General features: G+C 36.3%; 3 protein-coding genes across 9 annotated transcripts; all 3 read left to right on the top strand.

The window, feature by feature from the left end:
• The first annotated feature begins 140 nt into the window (after positions 1-140).
• On the top strand, positions 141-15788 carry LOC140765433 (DExH-box ATP-dependent RNA helicase DExH11). Of its 2 annotated transcripts, XM_073104518.1 has the most exons (23): positions 143-468; positions 645-902; positions 1201-1461; positions 1542-1619; positions 2171-2276; positions 2482-2639; positions 2848-2955; positions 5058-5159; positions 5480-5680; positions 5841-5951; positions 7010-7077; positions 7286-7658; positions 8387-8542; positions 8625-8735; positions 9906-9959; positions 10109-10366; positions 11266-11375; positions 12135-12288; positions 12807-13275; positions 13367-13581; positions 14005-14243; positions 15076-15202; positions 15277-15788. In XM_073104518.1, exons 1-23 carry the CDS (start codon positions 334-336, stop codon positions 15487-15489), a joined length of 4065 nt encoding a protein of 1354 aa, XP_072960619.1. In that variant the 5' UTR covers positions 143-333; the 3' UTR covers positions 15490-15788. The 2 variants fall into 2 exon arrangements, 1 of the variants encoding a protein (XP_072960619.1); XR_012105185.1 differs by lacking the exons at positions 15076-15202; positions 15277-15788 and having other exon boundaries at positions 141-468; positions 13471-13581; positions 14005-14146.
• Positions 15789-16699: 911 nt separating this feature from the next.
• On the top strand, positions 16700-20345 carry LOC140764467 (OVARIAN TUMOR DOMAIN-containing deubiquitinating enzyme 3). 5 transcript variants are annotated; one of them, XM_073103053.1, is made up of 10 exons: positions 16972-17089; positions 17187-17302; positions 17457-17555; positions 17637-17748; positions 17872-17959; positions 18068-18131; positions 18985-19090; positions 19182-19236; positions 19665-19718; positions 19991-20345. In XM_073103053.1, the coding sequence occupies exons 3-10, from the start codon at positions 17528-17530 to the stop codon at positions 20132-20134; spliced, it is 651 nt and encodes a 216-aa protein (XP_072959154.1). In that variant the 5' UTR covers positions 16972-17089; positions 17187-17302; positions 17457-17527; the 3' UTR covers positions 20135-20345. The 5 variants fall into 5 exon arrangements, with proteins under 5 accessions (XP_072959153.1, XP_072959150.1, XP_072959154.1 ...); XM_073103050.1 differs by having other exon boundaries at positions 16973-17089; positions 17448-17555; XM_073103052.1 differs by lacking the exons at positions 16972-17089; positions 17187-17302 and adding an exon at positions 16700-16962.
• Positions 20346-20856: 511 nt separating this feature from the next.
• Positions 20857-23130, top strand: LOC140764466 (reticulon-like protein B12). Of its 2 annotated transcripts, none has more exons than XM_073103047.1 (5): positions 20857-21275; positions 21353-21533; positions 21876-22087; positions 22449-22650; positions 22735-23130. In XM_073103047.1, exons 1-4 carry the CDS (start codon positions 21206-21208, stop codon positions 22637-22639), a joined length of 654 nt encoding a protein of 217 aa, XP_072959148.1. In that variant the 5' UTR covers positions 20857-21205; the 3' UTR covers positions 22640-22650; positions 22735-23130. The 2 variants fall into 2 exon arrangements, with proteins under 2 accessions (XP_072959148.1, XP_072959149.1); XM_073103048.1 differs by having other exon boundaries at positions 20872-21275; positions 22461-22650.
• The last annotated feature ends 76 nt before the right edge of the window (positions 23131-23206 follow it).

The raw sequence follows: 23206 nt of genomic DNA, 5'->3' as shown, positions 1-23206 counted from the left end.
TAATGGACCTTAGAGAAGGGATGGATGTCATTGATTGGTTAGGCCCAAGCACATAAATGAGCCTCGCATTAGAAATAGCATCATCAGGCCCACCATATGAACAGCCCAAGTTTTGGGCATTTTTAAGGTTCAATAGATCTGCCACATTAGACGGCGTCCCGGCCTTCCGGCCTTGGCCCTTGGCTAGAAAGCTTCACCTTCTGAATTCCCTTTCTCGTCACACTAACACCAGTCACCGCCCTCCCTTTCGAAAAGCAACTGCCGCCAAGAAACAAAGCTAGGGCACGATCCAAACTGCCATCCAACAATAGCAGAAGCAATAGTTGGTGATCCATGGAGAGACTCACGGCGGCCAACGAGGTCGCCTTTCGGATAGGCTTCTCCGGCCACAGCGGCCACCTGCGGCTCGAGCCGCTTCCACCCGTCGAGCGCTCCAATTCCTTGACTTCTCTTCCCGAATTCATCATCGTGAGTCTTATAACCTAGTGGAGATCTCATTCTTCCCCAAGAAATCTCCTTCCGTTTACCAATTTTGTAGAATCTTGCAACTCTGAACCATAATCTATTTTTTCTGCCATTTAACGTCGTTAGTTACCGTCTTGGTTTGTTATTTCACGGAAACCCCCCGTTCTGATTGGTTGCAGCCGCCGGCATTCCCTCCAGAGACACCAGAAAGTTTGAAGGAGTATCTGGAGGAGAAGTACCTTCAGCCGGAGTTGGATTCCAATGTGTTCTCGGTGGAAAATTCTGGAAGGCTGTGGGAATTTGATTGGTTTGATAGGGCGAAGGCCCCATTGGAGCCGTCAGCTGCTCGTATTGTTGTGGCCCCCTCATGGGAGTTGCCATTTAGGCGATCAAGAAAGGCAGGATCTTCAGGAATATGGGATCCCGATTCAGTACAGGTAATGGATGTCCATGCCTCAGGTTAACAGTGCGTTTCAACTTAATTGTCATCCAGATTTAGGATTTATATAAAGCATATATGCAAACTGTATATATATGTATGCCCACATGTTTATAGTGTTTTAGTTCATTGACATGGCTTTTGTGCGTTTGTATATGACTGATGCTTTCTTGGTTGTTAGTTAACACTGTTTGCGTAAGTTACGGCTGCCAAAGTGTGTCTGGCCTTTTTTTCTTTGGGTGCCTGGATTACCGTTGTTTTTCTTTATGAAAATAGCTTATTTTTCAATGCTTCAGATAGATGTCGCAGAGCTAATGGAAGGAGCTCAAGATTCTGGAGGTTTGTCACATATGCCCGGACCAGCAAAGGATTTTGTAAGAGGAAGCATCAACAACCGGCCATTCCGCCCTGGTGGGTTAGATGATTCTCAGTCACTAGAGAGGATTCTGCCTGAGGGTGCCCGCAATGGGGATTGGGTGCGAGAACTTATCAATGGTGGTGTGGCTCAAACTACCCCTCCAAGTTTCCGCAAAGGATTGGAGTTGGGTCATCTTAAGGTTCTGATATTCTTGTTGACTTATTTCTACCCTTGCTCTAGCTAAATATGTCTGACGTAATGATTAATGCAACTTTCAAGGAATATCCATACTATTGGAAGCATGCCAATATCCAGTGCAGCAATGAGCAAGTCCAGATAGCAGTGGAAGAAAATCTGGTTGGTTCGGTGTTTATCGGTATTAGTGCTTATGATGTGTTCTAATAAACCCTTGTGTGATGCCACTGACATAGAAATTTCTTCATGCAAGTTGTCATCATTGTAATATATATTTGTAGGTCTTCATGCAAGTTGTCATCATTGTAATATATATTTGTAGGTCTTCATGCAAGTTGTCATCATTGTAATATATATTTGTAGGCAAGGCCACTTAAGAAAATGTTCTAGAATATTTTTGTTAGTTACCATGGAGGCAAGCTCAAGAGAAATCGTTAGATTAATATCTTGTGCCATAATCAGTGTACTCTAGATTAAGGGTTCAATTGGTGTAGTACTAATGTAGAATTACTTATGTAGATAACTTCATATGTTCCAAAAGTTTTGCCAGCCATTTCCTATTTAGTAAAATACAAATGGTTAATTCTTAATATCCTTTGTACTAAGAGGTCATTTGACATACTTCCCATATGTGTTTTTGTTATTCTTTTATCTGCTTTGAGTGTACTAGAGTTTATATGTAGCCTCTGATTCCTGTATATTTTTTTGTGTAGAACAAATATTCAGTGCAATTTGATGATTTATTTAAGAAAGCTTGGGAAGAAGATATTACTGAAAAAGATGTTCAAGAAGATACTATTGAACAATCAGGAAGTGATGGTGAGTTTTAATGCATAAACAACCATTAAATAGCTATTCTCTTGTAAAACTTTAAACACCTCTTGACTAGATTGTCATCTAGTTAATTTAGTAGATCAGCATGGAAGGTGTATTTTTTTTTAGTGAAAATCTTTAAAATTGTTGTTCTGGAGGTTCAATTAATATATCTTCTCTAATCTGTTCATTTGATGCTTCATAAAACCAGGTTTGATACAGATAGAAGTTGTAACAAAGGAGGGTGATGAATTTGATGTTATTCCTGAAGTTCAATCATCTTTAGATCAGATACTACTGACTGAATCTGAGGAGATATCAGTGAAGCTTAATGGATCAAGTGAGGACAGTGCACAACGGGATGGAGAAGTACTACTGAATTTAGGATTTAGTAAATTGTTTTTCTATTAGCTATCTTACAAAGGTTTTTGAACTTATTTTAATTCTTAACTTACATTTATTTAGATTGATGTGGCTAGTTAGTGCGCTGCCAATTTTTGAGTCATAATTTTACTCAACTGTTATGCAGTTGCTTCAAGAATGATTGTCCACTTTTTTTTTTTTTTTTTTTTTGCAGGCTTGGGCTCTTGTTGGTGGTACTGAAGAGATTGTCACCCATTTTTATGAGCTTGTTCCAGATATGGCAATTGACTTTCCCTTTGAATTGGATAAGTTCCAAAAGGAGGTTTTAGCCTAGTCCCCTTTGCAATTTGTTATGGTAGTTCATGACAGCCAATAGAAAGTTTAGATAAATTCTTATCTGGTACCACTAATGGAATTTTCTTAATATTACAGTATTTCTACCAGGGTTGGATTATTTTAAAATCTTATTGGTTTATTTTGTTTTGAACCAAGCTTGTTCGGATAGTAAGGTTTGCTTTATAAATTAGGTCTCTTTTAATACAATTTGCAATTAATCACTAATTTATACATATTTTGGTCAAATCTTATATAAGGTAATTCACGTGACAAGTTAATCTACAAAAATTTATCACATGTAGAGGGGTGCAATAAAATATTATGCATGTTTTTTAAGTAAGATTTTATTATAGTTAACATATTTATTCACAGTTTAATAATCAAACACAAATTCTTATTTAAACTTATTTAAAGTAATTATTATATTTTACAACCAAACAACATGTGAATAAAATTATAGATGTACCTAATTTACATTTTAGAGATGTGCATAAAATTTTTCTTAAAAATCCTTAAGCATGAACCAAACGACACATAAACTTTTACGGATCATAGAATATCATGTTTCTCTTGAACATCATTAGTGCATTCAGACTTAGTTTATGTTTGTTCATGGTTTCTTATATATAAAGAAATCTTTTTGTGGCTTGTGCTGGACTTCATAGATCCGTGTATTTAGATACTTAATTTGTGCTCAAACCAGCTCCTAATTGGCAAGCATGATGCACCATATAGAATTTTATGTCATAAAAGCCCCTCTCACTTAATATCATAAAGCCCATCTCACTTAACAATCTTCAAATGCTGCCTTGGTATTTCACTCTGGAATTGGTTTCACCTTAATCGCCAATACTAAAAGGACCCATTTCTGCAAATTGAATTTGAATTTCTCGTATTTTCTATTGGCATTCTTAAGTATGCTAGTTGTCATAGCTCAAGCAAATTTTAACCAAAATCCAAGCGCCTTGGGTGTCCAAGGACCTAAACTTAGTTGTGGCTAAGTTGTCCTTAAATAACACTGGAGTAATTTGAAGTGATACCAAATTCTCTGCCCTAGACATTTTAAATTATGAGTTGAAGTGCTCTAGAGCGCAATAGGATAGCAACTGAGATTTAGAAAATACAGAGCAGATTTCCTTGACTTCCAGTCCTCTATGCCTTGTGTGGGGCTTCTTGGCTTGTTGTCTTTGTTGACTAAGGGACACCCAGATTATTGGCTAATTGGTTGTTGGACTTCTACTGAACAATTCCAACATTATGGGTGGACAAAGCCACTTGCAACAATCCTTCTCTGACTTTGGGAAGAGTCAATCAACCACTTGAAGCCCTTTCTAACTAAGAAAGTGATCTTGCTGCTAGAGTGAACTAATAGAAGCTTGTTATGAACATAGCTTGCTGACTACTCCATCTTTTGTGTCCACAAGGCTCTTAGGACAGAGTTGTAGAAATTATGGACATCTAGACAATCAGCTATCTTGAGTCCTTCATTTGTTATTTCACACCTAATATCTACACCACCTTCACCTCTATATAAAGGGATGTCTCCCTTATTGTAAATGACTCTAATTATTTACTATTAGAGTTTTGTAATAAACTTAGTGAGCTAAAAGCTGAGGAATGGAAGAGAGAATTTTATTCTAATTCTTTCTACATCTTTTCTCTTCTCTTGTTGTTGTTGGACTCAATTTTAGGAGAATGTTAGCGCTATTTTGCAAAGAAGATAAAGCGCTGTATGGATTTGCAGCTAACAAAAGGCTAAGTCCATGACACAGTGCTTCTTATGTGCTAGATAAGTCTGCCAGCTAAATATAGGATTTGCTATGGATGAGAGTGGCCTTTCCTTTACAAGATCTCATAATTTTACTATTTGCTCAAGTGCCTAATGCTTAATATCATTTAGAGGTTCTCTGGTAATAGTTATCAGGCAATCTGGTTTTGTAGTTATTAACTCTCTCGTGTAACTTTACTATTTGCTTAAGTGACATGGTGCTCTTCCTTCTTTCTTATTATCTATCCTGTGCTCTATTTATGCTTTTGACTTTCATGTTCTGCAATTATTAACTATATAATTTTTTTTGTGAAGTTTAGGCTATATATTATCTCGAGAAGGGTGATTCTGTTTTTGTAGCTGCTCATACTTCAGCTGGAAAGACAGTTGTTGCGGAGTATGCATTTGCGTTAGCATCAAAAGTATGATTCCCCATTGCATTTTAATTAGTAATTGGTAAATAAGAATTTGTTTTGCTTCACTTATGTCTTTTCTTATGTTTTAATCATGTAATTTGAACTTCCCAAACCAAGAGCTTTTTCTCTGACCTTCTAACCAAGCTTTCCTGAAAAGTGTGTAACCACACCTCCTCTAGATTTTATTTGCTAAATATTCTGAAAGCAATTTGCCTTCCTAGATGTAACACTTAGATGAAACATCATTTTTCTTGCTGCTGATGCTGACTTACTTTAGCTTTTATATTCACATACATTTGGTAATCAGGGTTGCTTCTATGATGCAGCATTGCACCCGGGCTGTCTATACTGCTCCCATCAAAACCATCAGCAACCAAAAGTACAGGGACTTCTGTGGGAAGTTTGATGTTGGACTTCTCACTGGAGACATAAGCATAAAACCAGAGGCATCTTGCCTTATTATGACCACAGAAATATTACGCTCAATGCTTTACAGAGGTGCTGATATAATTCGTGATATTGAATGGGTATGATAAATGATTTACAAAATCTGGTTTATTTCTCCTGGACCCTTTTGGCTTTTTTTAAGATATCAAATAGATTTATAGTGTTTATCCTGCAGCTTTTTGTGGTGTTTAGAAAGGAGGGAGTTTGATTACTTATCCTGGGTTTTAATAATGGAAACAGGTTATATTTGATGAAGTTCATTATGTTAATGATGTTGAAAGAGGTGTGGTTTGGGAAGAAGTTATCATAATGCTTCCAAGGCATGTCAATATTATCCTCCTCTCTGCAACGGTATGGATCTTTTCTCTTCCCTTATTTGATTTAATTATAATGCACAATGACTAAAAAGGAGATCCTGGATTCTTTTGTCTGATTTTATTAATTAATGTGATGAGATGTAAGTTTCATTGCTGTAGTTTATCATGTATGATGAGCTTTAAAAGAATTGTGTCACTCATTATCTTTGTGTTAGGTTATAAATTGGCAGCTATGAGTTGTTTGGCACTGGGATTTTCAATGTTTACACAACTCTAAAGAAAATGTCGCACCTTAATGCTGCACTAGCACAGGCCGAATTTTTCGATTTGCTAAGAGAAGACAAAGATTAAAAGATACCATGGATATTGAGGAAAGTCAGAAGAAATTCTGTTCTTAATTGACATGGGACACCAATGATCTAATGCTAGGTTCCTTTATAAGGACCTAGTAAACTAGAGTTTTTGCAATATATTTGGAAGGCCAGTTGGTAGGTTAATCTATCTACATCCATGTCAGTGTTATTGATTGAATCTTAAGAGTCCTTCCTGACAAAGAGGAGGTTACAAGAATCATTAGTGAAGGAGAAAAATGTTTGTTGGGGAAAAGTAGGTAACAGTAAAGCTGGAAGAATTTTTTGCCATCCTCATTTGGAAGAGTTACTTTAGAATAATGAAATCTGAATAAAGAAGTTGGTTTAATGTTATCTAGGCCTTTTGGATAATAACATCTAGCCATTGAACACAACTCACCCATGGCCATTATTGTCCCGTCTTCAGTTTCTGCAAATCTTATTTCTCGCTTTGTAAGGAACAATTGAACATCTTAAAAAGGTTCACATCATCAGCTGTCCGTTTAGAATATATAGAATATTTTTGTCTCGGGGGTTTCTTTTTTGAACATATTTCCTTTTGTAGTGATTTGAGTATAGCGACAATTGTTTATATCTTTATTTTAAATTAGACCTAGCACAATATGTAAAATAATGAACAGCACAATCCATTTTCGATATCATTAATATATTTTATTTTTCTGATTCACAGTTGAGTGCCTTAGACTCTACAGCAACTTTGAATAATAGTAGTACTTTGTAGGTCCCAAACACTGTTGAATTTGCGGACTGGATTGGTCGGACTAAACAGAAGAAAATCCGTGTGACAGGGTAGGTGTCAGTTTTTGTTTATTGGCATATAATTTTTGGTCATCTGAATCATATCATTAGTGTGCTGTTAAAACTTAAGACTGTGATTTCTTGTGTTTTGTTTTCCTTACAAGCTCTTCTGCTTAGAGGAAAGTATCAAGCGTCGTTCTTCTCTTGTCTTATTTGTCACCTTTTCCTTAAATAATGTTGGTCTTATATTGCTTACCAGGACTACCAGAAGACCTGTGCCTCTTGAGCATTGCTTGTTCTATTCTGGAGAGTTGTACAAAATATGTGAGAATGATAAATTCCTTTCTCAAGGTTTTACAGCAGCCAAAGAGGCTTACAAGAAGAAAAATTCGAGCTTGGTTGGAGGAAAATCTGGTTTAAAGACAGGGCACCAGGTCTCCCATAGTGCAACCCAAGTAAGGCAACCTGATAATTCTAGCCGGGGGAGAGGACAGAATCACAAAGGACCCAAACATCAAATGATTGGCTCAGGAACTTCTGGGGTTTATCAAAATAGTGCAGGACCAAGGAGATCAGAGTCTTCTTTCTGGTTGCTTCTTGTTAATAATCTTTCAAAGAAGTCTCTTTTGCCTGTATGTAAGGATGATACCTTTTCATTATTGACCTAGTAATGAGATCCTTTAGTAGTTTGATTTATAAAGTTCTGCATTCTTTGTTTTTTCATAAATCTAGTTCGAACTCCACTGATTTATTGAAATAAAATAAGATCTGTTTATTTTCTTTAGGCTCTAGTACTATGATAGTATGATCAAAAGTAGCCAAACCCAAATAGTTCAGACCTAAGGCTTGGTTTATTGTTGTTTTACAATAATAACCAATGCCTATTGCAGATGGTTTATGATTTGATCTGAAATGATTCTTATCTTTCTGATCTAGAATGAATATCATCCTGCTGTTTTGAAAGTTTCTATTCCATTTGATATGTTTTTTCTTTTTATTCACTATATTTATGCAATTTCCTTGGTTAAGTAATGCCATTATCAAGTGTCTGCCCCTTGCTACCGTATTCTGATTCTTTTTTCTTTGTTTTGAGGGAATTGCTACTTTGCTACATTAAGGATTATGGACTGGTATGTCTGATGACGCTGTTCTCCTCATTAACTAGATGGTGGCTGTATTACTCTTTAGGATTGTTTTTATTATTTGAGAGATATCCTCCCTTTGTGCAAACATTGTAAATGTAAAATACAGCCTGATATGACTTATTTGCATTATATTGGTTGCTGAGGCTAGTATCCTTTTTTGTCTACATTTCTTATTTCTTAACATATTTAATTTTCTTGTGTGATCCTCATTTCAGGTTGTTATTTTCTGCTTCTCAAAGGCCCGCTGTGATAAATCAGCAGATAGCATGTATACGACTGACCTCACAACTAATTCTGAAAAAAGTGAAATCCGTGTCTTCTGTGACAAGGCTTTTTCACGCCTAAAAGGATCTGACAGGAAGCTTCCACAAGTAATCTAGCAGCAGTTAAATTTATGAGGTAATTAGTGTAAGTTGCTTTGAACAACTTCAGTATCATGGCTCTCTTTTGCAGGTTGTTAGAATCCAAGGCCTACTAAGAAGAGGTATTGGTGTTCACCATGCTGGGCTTCTTCCAATTGTGAAGGAAGTTGTTGAGATGCTCTTTTGTCGTGGTGTCATCAAGGTTGTCTCCTTCTGGCAATTGTTCTAGTTTGTTTCCTTCTGTGCTTCTAGATTATTAATTAATGATTGATTGTACTTATAATTAAAAGGCTGCAGATGGGATTTTTTTTTTATTTAATCTTATTCATAATTTTAGTTAGCATTAGCAATTGACTCAGGTTAGATGAGTTTGTGTCAAATTCACCATATGTTGGCAAGCCAATTTGAATACAAGCTGTTAAATAAACATGTTGGATCTTTGAACATGAACATGCATATGACTCATTTATTACATGGGTTATACAACTAATCCTCTTAACCTGCACAACTATATTTACCATATAATCCTGTTGTATTAAGACATCAAACCGGATACAGACTGAAAACAATCTAAACATGACATGAACATGGACATTTTAATTTATATGGGTTGAACTAGGTCAAGCGGGTGATAATAGAAACACAAACACAACCTGTTTAATGTTCATGTTGTATGAGTCGATCCCATTATGAATTTTTTTTTTTTTATACTAAGCCCAAACTCATTTAGAGGCTTTGGGTCTTGTGTCAGGTTAAGATGTCCTATTGAAATTAGTTTTAGCAATTTTGGAGACTGATAAATACCATACTATTATTTATATGCTGATACTACATCTTCAGTTCTTCTTTACTGTAAAAAGGAACAAAAGGATTATCTGTTGGAGTATAACTTTTATTCTGTTTCCAAGAATGCTTTAGGTGATGCAAATTGTATATAATTGTACTTGTCCATCTCATATCATAATGATGTAATAAGGGGAAATTTTATCAGATATAGTTCCCATGTCCTTTCCCTCCAGACCTTCTTGAGCACCTTACCGACGCCTCAAGAACAGTATTAAGACAGAATCAGTTGCCTATCTTAAGCTAGGGACTTCTTGTAATTTGATCTTCTGAATCTTACTGTTTATCAAACTTCTCTAATGGAAGCATTCTTCCTCTCAATACATCAACTTTGTGTAGCAAATGTATGAACATCATACTCAGATAAATTCTTGCAATTAATCTATCTAAGCATTACTTTTTTCTCTACTATCTCTTTTCCAACCTTCCTCCTCAGTATGTGTTTGTGTGGTACAGTGTACAATCTTTTGTAGTGGATAAAATTGTCAATATGGTTTAACTTTTATGACATTTAGTGTAATCATTGTAGGTACTCTTCTCCACTGAAACATTTGCCATGGGAGTCAATGCCCCGGCAAGGACAGTGAGTTTTTCTATCTAATATTCTTCCCTTGGTTAAAGGAGTACTAATTTCATGTCACTTTCATGAGTACTCGTTATGGATAACTGGCTTACAACTAATACTAGCAAGAACTGCATCTCTGGCCTAATTGAGTTTTAAATTTCAAATAGGTTGCCTTTGACGCTTTAAGAAAGTTTGACGGCAAGGAATTTAGGAAGTTGCTTCCAGGAGAATATATTCAAATGGCTGGTCGTGCTGGCAGGAGAGGTCTGGATAAGATTGGTACAGTCATTGTCATGTGTCGTGATGAAATTCCTGAGGAGAGCGACTTGAAGAATGTAATTGTTGGAAAACCCACTCGACTTGAGTCTCAGTTTCGACTGACTTACACCATGATATTACATCTCCTTCGTGTTGAAGAACTGAAGGTACTGGAATGGGCAAAATATAATATTTAAGTTTCGGCCATGGCTTGCTCTGTGTTTATGGACTTTTGTCTACACTGTATAATCCAACTGTTCAGTTGTAGGTGACAGAATTATTGTCTAACCACATTAATCATCTTCCTTGGTTTGATGCTAATGAAGTCATTATTGCTGTTCATTCCTTTGCTGGAGCAGCTGGTACCTGTCATATGCTTATTAGGCTTGTTCTGCGCTTCTGCAGGGCCGCGTTTTTTAATAGCTGCATGGTTTAAGTTATATTCTTTCTGCAGTCATATTCCATATCTCTCTTATGTGTCCTTTCAATATTACAGAAGGAAAATAATTGTGAGGTTTGAGAGCTTTGCAGGTTGCCTGATCTGCATAAAATTTGAATTGAGGGAGACAAATTCATATATTTATGCTCTGAATTTTCTTTAAGCATCCAGTTATGAGTGTTATTCCATAAATTTGACTTTCTTAGGCTAATGTAAAAGATAAGTAAAAAAGATATTTCGTGATACCTTCAAAAGAGTGACAATTTATGTCTGAATTTGTACTTGTTTGTGCTCTGCATTTCAAGAGAGAATATAAGTTGTTAAAGTTAGCCTAAGGATACCTTAATTTATTGTCTTGCTTGTTGTTTCTTTTGCAATATAATTTCTTTTCTGATTTTATTAGAATTGGACTGACAGCAGAGTAAGCATATAGATATATACTCCATCGTTGGTCCAACAGAAGGAATTTCTCATTGTCTGATTATTTCATCAGCCTTTCCAGTGGAGTGATATAGAAGATATTGACTCATTTAGTAAAGTTCATATTGCTAGACTTCAGTCTTCACGTCGTCAATATTAATTCAAAATTTTATTTGGGAAATTTAATTGATAGGACTTGTGTTGTAGGTGGAGGACATGCTGAAGAGAAGTTTTGCTGAATTCCATGCTCAGAAGAACTTACCCGAAAAGGAGAGACTTCTTCTGCAAAAGCTACGCCAACCTACTAAAACTATTGAGTAAGTTGCATTATGTGATATTCCTCTAGACTTGATTAAGATGCATTCTAAATTTGTAATTATGGACTAGATGCTTATGGCTCCATTTCCTTCAGTGGTGATTAATTTTTGTCTGGAGGTGGAATACATTTTGTTAATCAAATTCTTCTTATGTTTAACAATTTAAGTATTTAATGCCAAAAGTAGGCAATCAGCTACCAAGGGTTTCATCTTTGTTAGGAAAGAAATTGACGGGTACTCTGGCTGGTCGGCAAATATTGTTCAAGACCAAATTAACTATACTTGGAATCTCGACAAGATATCTAGATGTATCATTCTTTAGTAATAATCATATAATACTGGGTTACTAAAATGATTGAAAAAAAAAAACCTCTTGACTGTATCTATTTCCAAAGTGTCAACCGCCTCTTGTATTGACCAGTTATAGTGGTCATATTTAGATGAGACCTGCAACATTTTTTATTAGATGTGAATTCTTGCCCATTGGATGGTCCTCTCTCAGGAAGTTCTCAACTAGAAGAATTGGCACCAAGTGCCTTTTTAGACGCATCCATATAGTTTATTCAATATTTAAGTTATATTGAATCTTATCTTCCAGCTAAAAGAATTATAATAATTATTAGTGGCAATACGGAAGGCATATAACTAATATATGGTTCATCCAAGTTTTACTAGTATTATAGAGATTGTGATATTACAAGCTTCTCATCTCAACTTCTATAGTGTCTCAACTCTTAAGACCTACTTTATATGTGGCAGATGCATAAAAGGTGAGCCTTCTATTGAAGAATACTATGGTTTGCTGTTGGAAGCTGAGACATGCAGGGAACAGATATCAGAGGCAGTCATGCAGTCACACTCTGCACAGCAATTTCTTTCACCTGGAAGGGTTGTCATCGTTAAATCAAAATCAGTAAGTTATATACGGGTGTATAATTTCCCTGCTTAACTAAGCTCTATTGTACATGAGTTTTCTGTTCAATAGCAGTATATATTCTACAATAGAGACTAGCTAAAGCAACCCCAAGTAACTCCAAATTAGAGTCTCCTTTTGTTGTTTTGTTCATCATCATGAAGTGGCGATTTTCTTATTGTATGGCTACGACCTCAGCTATGGAAAATATATGTTTCCAAAAAAGTTTTGACAGAATAAATCATCAATATTAATTTTGGAAACTTATCATAGTACTAATTGCGCGCTCCTGTTTTAGATTAGTTACCTTTATTTTTCTTGGATTGTTTGTATTTTCTATGTCATCGATGAGAAATGAGAATTTCAACTTTGGAGGTGTATCTTCTTTTTGAAAAATTGTATTATGCAAATCATTATCCTCAATTTGTCATGTATATGAGGTCATTTGTGATCTTGAATTCATAAAATCGTTCTTCTGAGACCTGACTGCTGTCTATGCTGTTTGAATGTATTGACAGGCTGATGATCATTTACTTGGTGTTATCCTTAAATCTCCATCTGCTACATATAAAGAGTATATTGTTTTAGTAATGATAACTGACAGTACTTCATCCATGCAACCCCCCTCTGTTTCCTCCAATAGAGTACAAGAAAAAGAAAGTGATAACTTCCAGCAAGGTTATTTTGTTGTTCCAAAAGGAAAACGCGGAATAGATGATGAGTACTTCTCATCTGTCAGTTCGCGCAAAGGATCTGGTGCTGTTAATATAAAGCTTCCTTACAGTGGGAACGCTGCAGGGTTGAGCTATGAAGTTATAGCAATAGAAATTAAAGAAATTGTGAGTATTTGTCAATGCAAAATAAAAATCGATCAAGTCCGACTTCTTGAGGATCCAAGCAACACTGCTTACTCAAAAACTGTTCAGCAGCTTCTTGAGAAGAAACCAGATGGAAGTAAATATCCACCTGCTTTAGATGCAGTAAAAGGTATGGATTTTTCTACCTTGAAAGTTGAAACATTAAGGCATGACCACTAGATCTTTTCCTTTATTCTGTACTCCAATTTTATGCCTTCCAGATCTCAAAATGAAAGATATCTTTATTGTTGAGAAGTACCGTGCATATAACATGCTGTTACAAAGACTGACTGAAAACAAATGCCATGGATGTATAAAACTGAAGGAGCACATTGTGTTGATTAAGGAACAAATGAAGCAGAAAGAAGAAGTTAACGCTTTAAAGTTTCAAATGTCAGATGAGGCACTTCAACAAATGCCAGACTTTCAAGGCCGAGTAAGTCTGTAATTTATTATTCTTGTTTGTTGTTTCATTGGTAATAAAACTTTGGTAGTTTGGATAGTATTCCATTTGTTTGAGATCAGAAATAGATTCAATATTGATCGCAGCTCACAAGGATATAATAGTACTGCTGATGTACCAAGATCCTAACCTAAATGCCCTAGAGGCCTATAGGCTTAGAAGTAACCCAAGTCTGTTTATCATGTAATTGAATTGGGACGTGGTACAGCAGCAGGGCTCTGAAACCTGCATCCACATGAACTGTGGATGTTGATTTCATGAGGATCCGTTTTCAAGTTTTGTGAAATTATAGACAATGAATGTGATTAAGTTTTGTTTGATCTCAGATGCAGATTTTCTACTTGTTTATAGTAAGATTGTTCACTTAATATCCCTCTCCTTTTTCCTCATATGTAGATTGATGTGTTGAAGGAGATCCATTGTGTTGACTCGGATCTTGTTGTCCAACTTAAGGGTCGAGTGGCCTGTGAAATGAACTCTGGTGAGGAGCTCATATGCACAGAATGCTTGTTTGAGAACCAATTGGATGACCTGGAACCTGAAGAAGTTGTGGCCATCATGTCTGCACTTGTTTTTCAGCAGAACAATGCCTCAGAACCATCTCTTACTCCAAAGCTGGCACAGGCTAAACAGAGGTAACACCTGCTACTCTGATTTCTACTTGTTACGTCATATGATATTGTAGTGTTCTGATGTTTTGATTTGGAAAGAAATATTTAATTAACGGCTGAAGGTTTACTCTAGATTGGCAAGGGGCTCTTAGGGAGTTCCTTTTGTTGATCTCACTTGATGTCAACAGTCAAGATGCGGCTTAATCAAATGAATTAGTACCTTGATCATTCGGCAATTTAATACCAGATTTTCACATTTGCATTCCTGAATTGTCAAACTATTCCTTGCTTCTCTGAAGATGGTTATCCTTGCAATTATTCAATGAAAAGAAATGAAAATTGTAGGTACTCATATGTGCTTGATGAATGTTACAATTTTTCTTGAGCCGAGTGCTTAGAAGCTGGAGAATATTTGAGAACAAATATTGTGCATAAGATATATCCATTAGTTATTCAAAAGAGAAGATATATTCATTAATAGATTATGTGAGATTTGTTTGCTTCCCTTATTTCTATTCAATCCCCCTGTAAAGAAGAGAAGCTTGCAACATTTCTGTAATTATGTTCTCAGATTAGTACTATTTGAGACAATCCATGCCCAGAAACTTTTTCGATTCAATTAGAACTTTATTTCTGTGTTGCTTACTGGAGCCATTGCCCTCAGCTTGGTGTTTATGTTGGTTGGGCTGAAAATTACATTTCTTGGTTATATGACATTTGGTATTAATGTCAGTTCAGTAGTAACCATCCTTAATTCTTACATGTTAGAAGATAGAAAGACTAGCATTTAAGACAGTCTGTTTTTGATTGTTCATCATGATAATCATGCGTTCTTATTGGAGGTCTTTTGCATTAGGTTGTATGATACAGCAATTAAACTGGGAGTGCTCCAAGCGCAACTCAAAGTAGCTGTAGATCCTGAGGAGTATGCACGAGATAATCTCAAATTTGGCCTTGTTGAAGTCGTCTATGAATGGGCAAAGGTTTGTGGTTGTATACTGAAAGCAATCTCACTAGAAGCTAATTCCTCTAATATTCTTTTTTGTTGTCCATTCAGGGAACTCCATTTGCAGATATTTGCGAGCTAACAGATGTATCAGAAGGGATAATTGTTAGGACTATTGTACGACTTGATGAAACTTGTCGTGAATTCAGGAATGCAGCTTCAATTATGGGCAACTCTGCACTGTATAAGAAGATGGAGACTGCATCTAATGCTATCAAGCGTGATATTGTTTTTGCAGCTAGTTTGTATGTAACAGGAGTTTGATTCCATCTTTAACTCAGCAATTTCTTTCCTACATTTTTCTCAAAGCCTTGCAGTTGGTAGAAATAGAAATTGGTGCAGATTAATTATGGTTTGGCAAACTGTACTGCATGATGTTATATTCATCAAATCATTTCACTACAAGGCTCGAGCAATCAGTAGGTCAGGACGTCCTGAGAGGTCCCTGTTTGTAATCTTTCTGTCAAAGCGGAACTAGTTATCTTGACTTTTCAGGTGTATATTGTTAACCTTTCCTAGGTTAAAAGTTTCCAAATCGATATGAACCAGAATTCTTAAATAAATTAATGATCTGCTATATAATGGACAGCCTAGTAGTCAGACATCTACAACCTCAGTGAACTTGTAGGGTTGCAGTCTTGCAGATATCTGAAGCCCGGTTGGTCACTGGGTAATTACTGTTTCTATGTGTTAGTTGACAGTCACTCAGGTATGATGATGCTAACGGTTCTAGTTATATATTTACATGCTGAGCTCACCTTTTTCTTTTATGGCCTTCAGGCAATAAGATTGGAAAAGCTGATGTATATCAATTATCCCTTGTAATTTCTTTTGGCTTTCAGATAAATAAAATAAATAAATAAATAACGGAACGCAAGTATACATTTGTGAACCATCTCCAAGAACAAGCAGCAGTTTATTAGAGCCCTGGCTAAGTTATGAATACCTTTCGTGGTTCAAGGTTTTCCTGGGATTTTATGGTGAAATGCCCGTGATAATAGTGTAAGAGGATCAACTTAGGGCATATATATATATATATATACATTATTCATTTTAAAAATTTTGTATTCGGTGGTGGTGTTTATTATTTTAATTTTTATTTTTAAACTAAACTCTGTATCTGTAAATTGTTTGTCTGGCAATAGTGTTTTATTCAGTTACTTCATCCTTGTCGGTATTCTTATGTTAGATCGCGATTCGCATTGATCCAGACAGCAGTTTGCAAATGGCCGGTAACTAGAATTATCCTATAGCTATAGAAATCACAAGTCATGTCTGCCAGACCTTGTGCGCTCAGTTTATTTATTTGATGGTCAACAATTTGCAAGAGGGTTTTTAAGAAGAAACAAGCTCATTTCCATACAAAACAAAGGTTGTTAGCTCATTCGGGTCTACATTCTTTTCTTTTTTTTTATCTTTTTTTCTGATAATTCTGCATCCTCCCGGCGATCCGATCTAGTTGAACTCGCTTAACATGCACCGATGCGGCGTAGATGAAAGTCCGATGTGATGTGATCATCTGCTGTGGCTTTAAGACCTTGTTAATGTTGTCTAATAAAATCTTTCTAGTTGACCTTCGTCCTCTGCCAGTGAGTCATTCTGTCAAACAATAGAGGGGCATTTAGCCTGTTCCTGGGGGGTCACGTGCCAGTGTGGATAGATACATAGATAGGCAAGCAGTCCAAGCTCAAATCGGCACTCACTCACCTATCCACGGGGCTCTTTCCTTTCGGCACGGTATGGAATATGAATCCCATCTTATCCTCTTCCTTCTCGGACTCCCTTTTTTTTTTGGTTTCTCGGCATATCCTATTCGTCTGTTCAATCGGTTCTTCCTATGCTCATCTAGTCGTGAATGCCGTCTGTGCGTTTCCTACCCACTTCCTTTACTTCCTCAGTATGAGAACATAGCTTGGATTTTGTATAATGTGATGACAGTTCAATTTTCTTTTCTTTTTAAGAAAGTTGGCGGGATCATTATGGCGTTCGACTGCACACACTTTAGGAATCATACATCATGTAGAAGAAGATAACAACTTAATATTTTCATTTTTGTGACCTTTTTCTCGTATGCTTGGTGAGCGTGCTCAATTAAATCTCGCATGTGTACTTTTATTGTCTACGTTTGATGGTTGTCCGATATCAACCGAAGATTGAAATGTTACAGCATCTCGTTTATCAATTTCAATGCTTGGTTGGCTCATTTTCTATATGGGATTTAGGTGTTACAGAAGAACTTCCTGGAAGTTTTGCTACGTAATTTTGGCAATTTCAGGAAGGAAACTGTTTTTCTTTTACTTCCATGGCGAGCAGCTGCAAACCTTCGAATGGTACTTTCCTCACTGCCCCTCTTTTTGTGAAATATATCAATCGACAATTCCTTGATCTTTCTTCTTCTTATTTGGTTGTAGAGGTTCTCCTTCAACAGCTGAGAGATGGAACTGCTAAGTTTGAGCTCCTCAACTTGCCAAACTTTGCAACTTCAAATGACCCTCCCATGTTCGCCAGAATCAGCTCCTCACTGTATGCTTTTTCTTTCCTTTTAAATTATTCATTTTCCTCCCAAGTTTTCTTGCAAGGTCTTGAATGCATGAAAATATGAAAGAAATGGACCATTTCACTTGCTGTATTCACTTTGAAATTAAGGAGTGGGAAATCAGCAGCAATGAAGAAAGTGGAGCATTATTCAGTTCAGAAGGTGACAGGAGATGGCCGTTGCATGTTTCGAGCCTTGGTAAATTAACGGATACTTTGGATAGTACTCTAGTTTGTTTTTGCATGCTGTTGTTTCGTGAGAAACTAAGAATTTATTTATCCTTGAACCTCAAAATCATACTTGCAGGTAAAAGGAATGGCAAAGGGCAGAGGAATTACATTGACCCCGATGGAAGAGAGAGATGATGCAGGTACGCTGGATCTGTAAGATCGTCTTTGTTTAGTTTTCTAGTGTATAAGTTTTTGTTTCTAAAATGTTATGTTTGCTATCATCGGTATCCTGGCATATAATGTTATGCTCATCTCTAAATTTGAAGTTGGTTGGAGATATACCCAGTAAAAAGGTTTCTCTAGTGGAACATAATATATATTTATATACTGTAGAAATTTGGTACAGATAGCAGTTGAAAACATGTTAGTGTGTAGTCTCACACCTATAGATTAAACACATACGGGTATACCAATATAATGAATCCTATGAATAAGGATGTTCATCGGAAGCATCTCTCTTACTTATGATGATAAAATCATTTTATATGCTTATCTTGTTTATCTTTCAGCATTCTTCCGTCTTTGTTTTTATTAAGGCTTATTTCCTTTATGTATAACTAAAATAGAAGCCAATCAAGCACCAATTTTAAGCTGGTTGAAATCCAATCTGTACTTGATCAAGCAGAAGCTTCAATTTGACCTTAACAATAGTACATAATTAAAAAAATGGACAATGTTTATTATTATTTAACAGGGATATTCTTAAACTGCATTTTATTGTTATTATTATTATTAACATTAGTTGTCCTTATGAATTTTCAGAATTAGGAGTTTCAAGTTCCCTCATGGGGTTGTCCATATGTGTGGTGTAAATCCGGATGGATAACAAAATTTCTCTTTCTTTTTTCTAGTCAAAATCTGCATTAACTGTAGTCATTAGTTTAAATTCTTGATTTCATGAAAGTGAGCTGCTTCCTTTTCCGATTCTTCAATTATATTTCAACATGTTGACTTTTGAAACCTTCTTGATGTATTATTACTGTGATTCTCAAGATGATTTGCGGATGGCTGTCAAAGAAGTTATATGTGACAGTGAAACAGAAAGAATTAAGTATGAAGAAGCATTAATAGCAATTACAGTGGAAGAGTCTTTGAAACGGTGAGCTCCTCTGCAGCTATGGGTGAGTTATAGATGGTCCAAAGATATGTATCTAAACTAGAAGTTAACTATATTACCTACTATTTTGTAGCTATTGCCAGCGGATTAGACGATCTGACTTTTGGGGAGGCGAGTCAGAACTATTGGTAAATGTTCTTACAATTTGCACAGTTGTTTAAATTATGTTGTAAGACAAATTCTGTATCAACTACATGATATCCTATATATGTGTTTTTCTGTACAGTGACTTTGACATAACTTGATTTATATATGCAGTAATCTTCTGATATTTTTACAGGCAATAGAACTGTCTTTCAATAGGTGAATATTTCAGACAAAAGTATTTAAACTAGTATGTCGAATTTTCATTTGTAGACTTTTTCCTGCGATCTGACCTGGTTGATTTAAGCCTCAAATGTTGTTTTTCCTTTTTCATGTTTTGGAATTTTTGAATTCCTTGTGATGGATGTATGTTTCTCTAAATAGATTTGAATAGTAGTACAACAATCTCTATACAGGTATATCTATATCTTGGTTGCTTGAATGTAATTTCTGACATTTGAATACATTTCAGGTGTTGTCAAAGTTGTGCCACCAGCCAATCATTGTGTATATACCAGAGCATGAAGTAAGTTACCAGTTTCATTTGGAGGTTTTAGATTCCTCTGGAGATGTTTACAGAATTTAATATATTCATTATGTTTCATTGGCATCCATATTGTTTACTTAGTAGAAAACAGTTTCAGTTTCATTTATGAAGCTTCACACTATGCGCACAATTGATCAAGGGAGTTGAGAAATTTTTTTTCTCATAGTCATCAGTGGTCACTCTCTAGGCAAACTGGCATTCCAGATGCTTCCGATTATATCATCTTATTAAGTGAAGTTTGTTCATGACAGCATACTGGAGGAGGATGGAGCAACGGATTTATACCTATTGCCGAATATGGATCTGAATTTGCAAAGGTCTCCAGAAAAGTGAAGAAGAGGGTGCCAGTCAGACTGTTATATAGTGGGAAGAACCACTACGATTTACTTGTTTAAATTTTGCAACTTCATGGGATTTTATATGCTTGGTGACAGTAATGACCAAGTTCAATTTGAAGGATGTGGGCTGTTTAATTTTACTGAGACATCTGGACAGGTGTTGATTTTGATTTCAACTGGAGAAAAAGTTGTATGAATGGTTGTAGTCCTTCTAACTGGTATGTAACTAGGCAGGAGCTGTGTATAACATAGGTTTACGTTTAACTGATATGATTGAAGCTTTTCCCCCCTGTGCCACTGCGATGGATGCAGCTATTTGCATCAAAAAGCACTTAACTTCGGGCGTACGAAGAGGTGGGTACTAATGCATGTATCAATCACATGGGTAAGTCTTTATCATTATTGTATGTATGCTTTCAGGTATATAAATAATAAGTAGGTAAGAATGCATCGAGTGAAGATTCGTCTTATATTCGTACTAAAAATTATGTGCGATGAACCATACCCAAATTTCGGGTGCTTGCTGTGATCTGGGGATTAGTAGGTAGTTAGTTGGTCACACCATCATGACATATATATGATTCTTTAGCATCACGAAGCAAATTCCGTCTTCCAAAAAAATAGAATCCTTTTTTTTTTAATCTGTTTGTAGACATAATGCCCAGATAAGATTGGGTTTATTATCTCATTTCATGCGCCTCCCATTTGTTGCCTTGATACTTTTGCCACTCAACTGTCTTGTTGTTTACGCTAATAAAAAGAAAAGGAGTTATGCTTATAAATCAAGGAGGTGCAAGTGCTGAAGGCTGTCGAAACTCTAATAAACGACCCCACTCTCTCTGTCTCTCATCATCCCTTATCCAAAAAAATCTATTAAGGGAGAGAGAGAAAGAGAGAAAGAGAGAAAGAGAGAGAGATGATTGGGATGATAGCTTTTTCTTTTTATGTTTGTTAATTTTAACAGCCTGTTTGGATTCCAGCAGCCCCACCAGCAGCAGCAACAGCAACAGCCACTTTTCTTCCACCATCAAACCAACCTCCCCTCGATCGCATTCGCACCACCGGGTCAAAAGTTAAACGGAAATACAAAGCCACTTTCCACATCGTTCCCAATCCGAGATTGATCCGATGGATTATTCCTCCATCCGATCGGCAGATAGCCCGAGATCCCTACACGAGCTCCTCGGGGGAGGAATCGGTGAGTAATAATTTTTAGGTTTTGATTCCAATTGCTAGGAGTCGATTAGGTTTTATAGTGGAGTTCGTCTATTCCAGTGGCTGATGTGATGCTTTGGAAGAGAAGACATGTAACGATCGGTACACTGCTGGGAACTCTGGCAGCTTGGGTGGTGTTTGAGGTATCTGGATATACTCTGCTGTCGCTTCTCTCCAATGTTCTATTGCTCTTGTTGACCATTCTTTTCGTATGGGCAAAGGCTGCTCAAATTCTCAACAGGTATTTCCGATTATCTCCATTTGTTGCTATTCATTTGCTTCCTTTTATCTTTACCCGCAATATGTGGCATTTCTATGGTCAAACTTCATTTTGACTGCGACAGCATTAGAATGATATAATTTTAGCTAGTTTATTATGGTCATATGATGTTCTTGAAGGCAATATGTTAATCTTTGGAGAATGGTCTTCTAGCCATATAATGTCAGGTGTGAATCCAACTTCTTCTTTTCTTTTTTTAAAAAAAACTATCTTCTCTTTCAACTGTTTCCTCTAAAGCTCTTCCTACACTCAGTCAACTTTCTCCTATTTCTATTTCTATATTACAAGCTGATGTGGGTGCAGGCCTCCTCCACCTATACCTCAGATGCACATCTCAGAAGAAGTCATAAGGGAAGTAGCAGCTTTCATGCATCCTGGTATCAATATGATGCTTTCAATCTTTCACGATATTGCACTGGGAAAGGACTCGAAGCTTTTCTATGGAGTGGCTATATATTTATGGTTGATCTCCATCGTTGGCAGTTTGACTGATTTCCCTACTATGATTTACACAAGTATGGGTCTCTCATGGCATTTCCTAAAATTTCTAGTGCTAGCATAATAATATGAACATGCTACTGTCTTGTGTCTCTGTAGAATAACTTAAGTGAATTAATATTCTTGACTTGGTATATCATTTTTTGTCTGAATAATTTGGGGGCTAACTAGCAGTAGTTTGTGGAGTTTATTGCTCTTTGAAGGATATAGAAGCATGTGTTTCCACTTCCAGATGAGCATGAGTAGGTAACTTGTATTGTTGATCATTTGGTTGCTGATATCTGCTGCTTGTAATTCATCAGAAAAAGGTTTACTTACAGAAATTAAATTTCAAGAATGTAATGACTAACATATAATCCTGAGTGATAATCCGCTCAGTGGCTTATGCAGGTCTTATTATTGTTCTAACCATCCCAGCACTATATGAGAAATATGAAGAATGTATTGACAGATACATGAAGCTAGCATACATGGAGGTTTGGATGTATGAGAGAATATATGAGAGAGTATCCATGAAGTGCTTTAACAAGATCATGAATTGCATCATAGAGATACTGAAAGAAAGCTGATGCTACATTTGGTAAGAAATCTGGAAATTTGCCCTTGTTTTCCTTCTTTCATCTGTCACACTCGCACCGTAGTTCTGAATGTTTTGTGGCCTCAGGATCTTGACCACTTTGCGAGCACTGCAATTGATATCTAATTGCTTGTAAAGAGGTAAACTGAGAATAATTTCTTGATTCCTAGAGCAAAGTATGGTAGAAAGGAGTGTGCTGCTGGTACAAAGGGTATGTGCTCTTTGAAACTGAAACAATTGATGACCTAGGTTGTGCTGCTGGAATTCTTCTCCATTTGAGTGTGAGTGGTTATAACTGATTGTACAGTTAATCTTTCTTTTTCTTTTTTCGAAGTCATGCATTTGTTTGTGACCATTCATTTCGGTTTTAACTGATCCCCTTTGTACCTTTAGAAGGGATCTACTAAGCTCAGTCTGAGGTAGGCATGTACAATATATTTGGGTTGCTTGGGTGCAGATGTAGCTTGAACATACTTTCTGACTCTTGATTTGCTCTTCGCTGCCTAATCTAATCTTCTTGTTATATTCTCAAGTAGAATAATACCATTTGCTTAGAAAA

The sequence above is a fragment of the Typha angustifolia genome, chromosome 8 (assembly GCF_048772165.1).
Source record: "Typha angustifolia cultivar Huaian chromosome 8, ASM4877216v1, whole genome shotgun sequence".
Classification (NCBI taxonomy): Eukaryota; Viridiplantae; Streptophyta; class Magnoliopsida; order Poales; family Typhaceae; genus Typha; species Typha angustifolia.
This window is presented reverse-complemented; position numbering and strand designations above follow the sequence as displayed.

What these genes read in the sequence shown, in the direction of transcription:
- LOC140765433 (XM_073104518.1), top strand. Translation starts at nt 334, where the DNA reads ATGGAGAGACTCACGGCGGCCAACGAGGTCGCCTTTCGGATAGGCTTC. An exon ending in CAAAGAAGTCTCTTTTGCCT is followed by an intron (nt 7,659 to 8,386) that starts GTATGTAAGGAT and finishes TCCTCATTTCAG; the next exon opens with GTTGTTATTTTCTGCTTCTC. An exon ending in TGCTTTAGATGCAGTAAAAG is followed by an intron (nt 13,276 to 13,366) that starts GTATGGATTTTT and finishes TATGCCTTCCAG; the next exon opens with ATCTCAAAATGAAAGATATC.
- LOC140764467 (XM_073103052.1), top strand. Translation starts at nt 17,528, where the DNA reads ATGGCGAGCAGCTGCAAACCTTCGAATG. An exon ending in GTGGAAGAGTCTTTGAAACG is followed by an intron (nt 19,091 to 19,181) that starts GTGAGCTCCTCT and finishes ACTATTTTGTAG; the next exon opens with CTATTGCCAGCGGATTAGAC. An exon ending in TGTATATACCAGAGCATGAA is followed by an intron (nt 19,719 to 19,990) that starts GTAAGTTACCAG and finishes TGTTCATGACAG; the next exon opens with CATACTGGAGGAGGATGGAG.
- LOC140764466 (XM_073103047.1), top strand. Translation starts at nt 21,206, where the DNA reads ATGGATTATTCCTCCATCCGATCGGCAGATAGCCCGAGATCCCTACAC. An exon ending in GCTCCTCGGGGGAGGAATCG is followed by an intron (nt 21,276 to 21,352) that starts GTGAGTAATAAT and finishes CGTCTATTCCAG; the next exon opens with TGGCTGATGTGATGCTTTGG. An exon ending in GCTGCTCAAATTCTCAACAG is followed by an intron (nt 21,534 to 21,875) that starts GTATTTCCGATT and finishes ATGTGGGTGCAG; the next exon opens with GCCTCCTCCACCTATACCTC.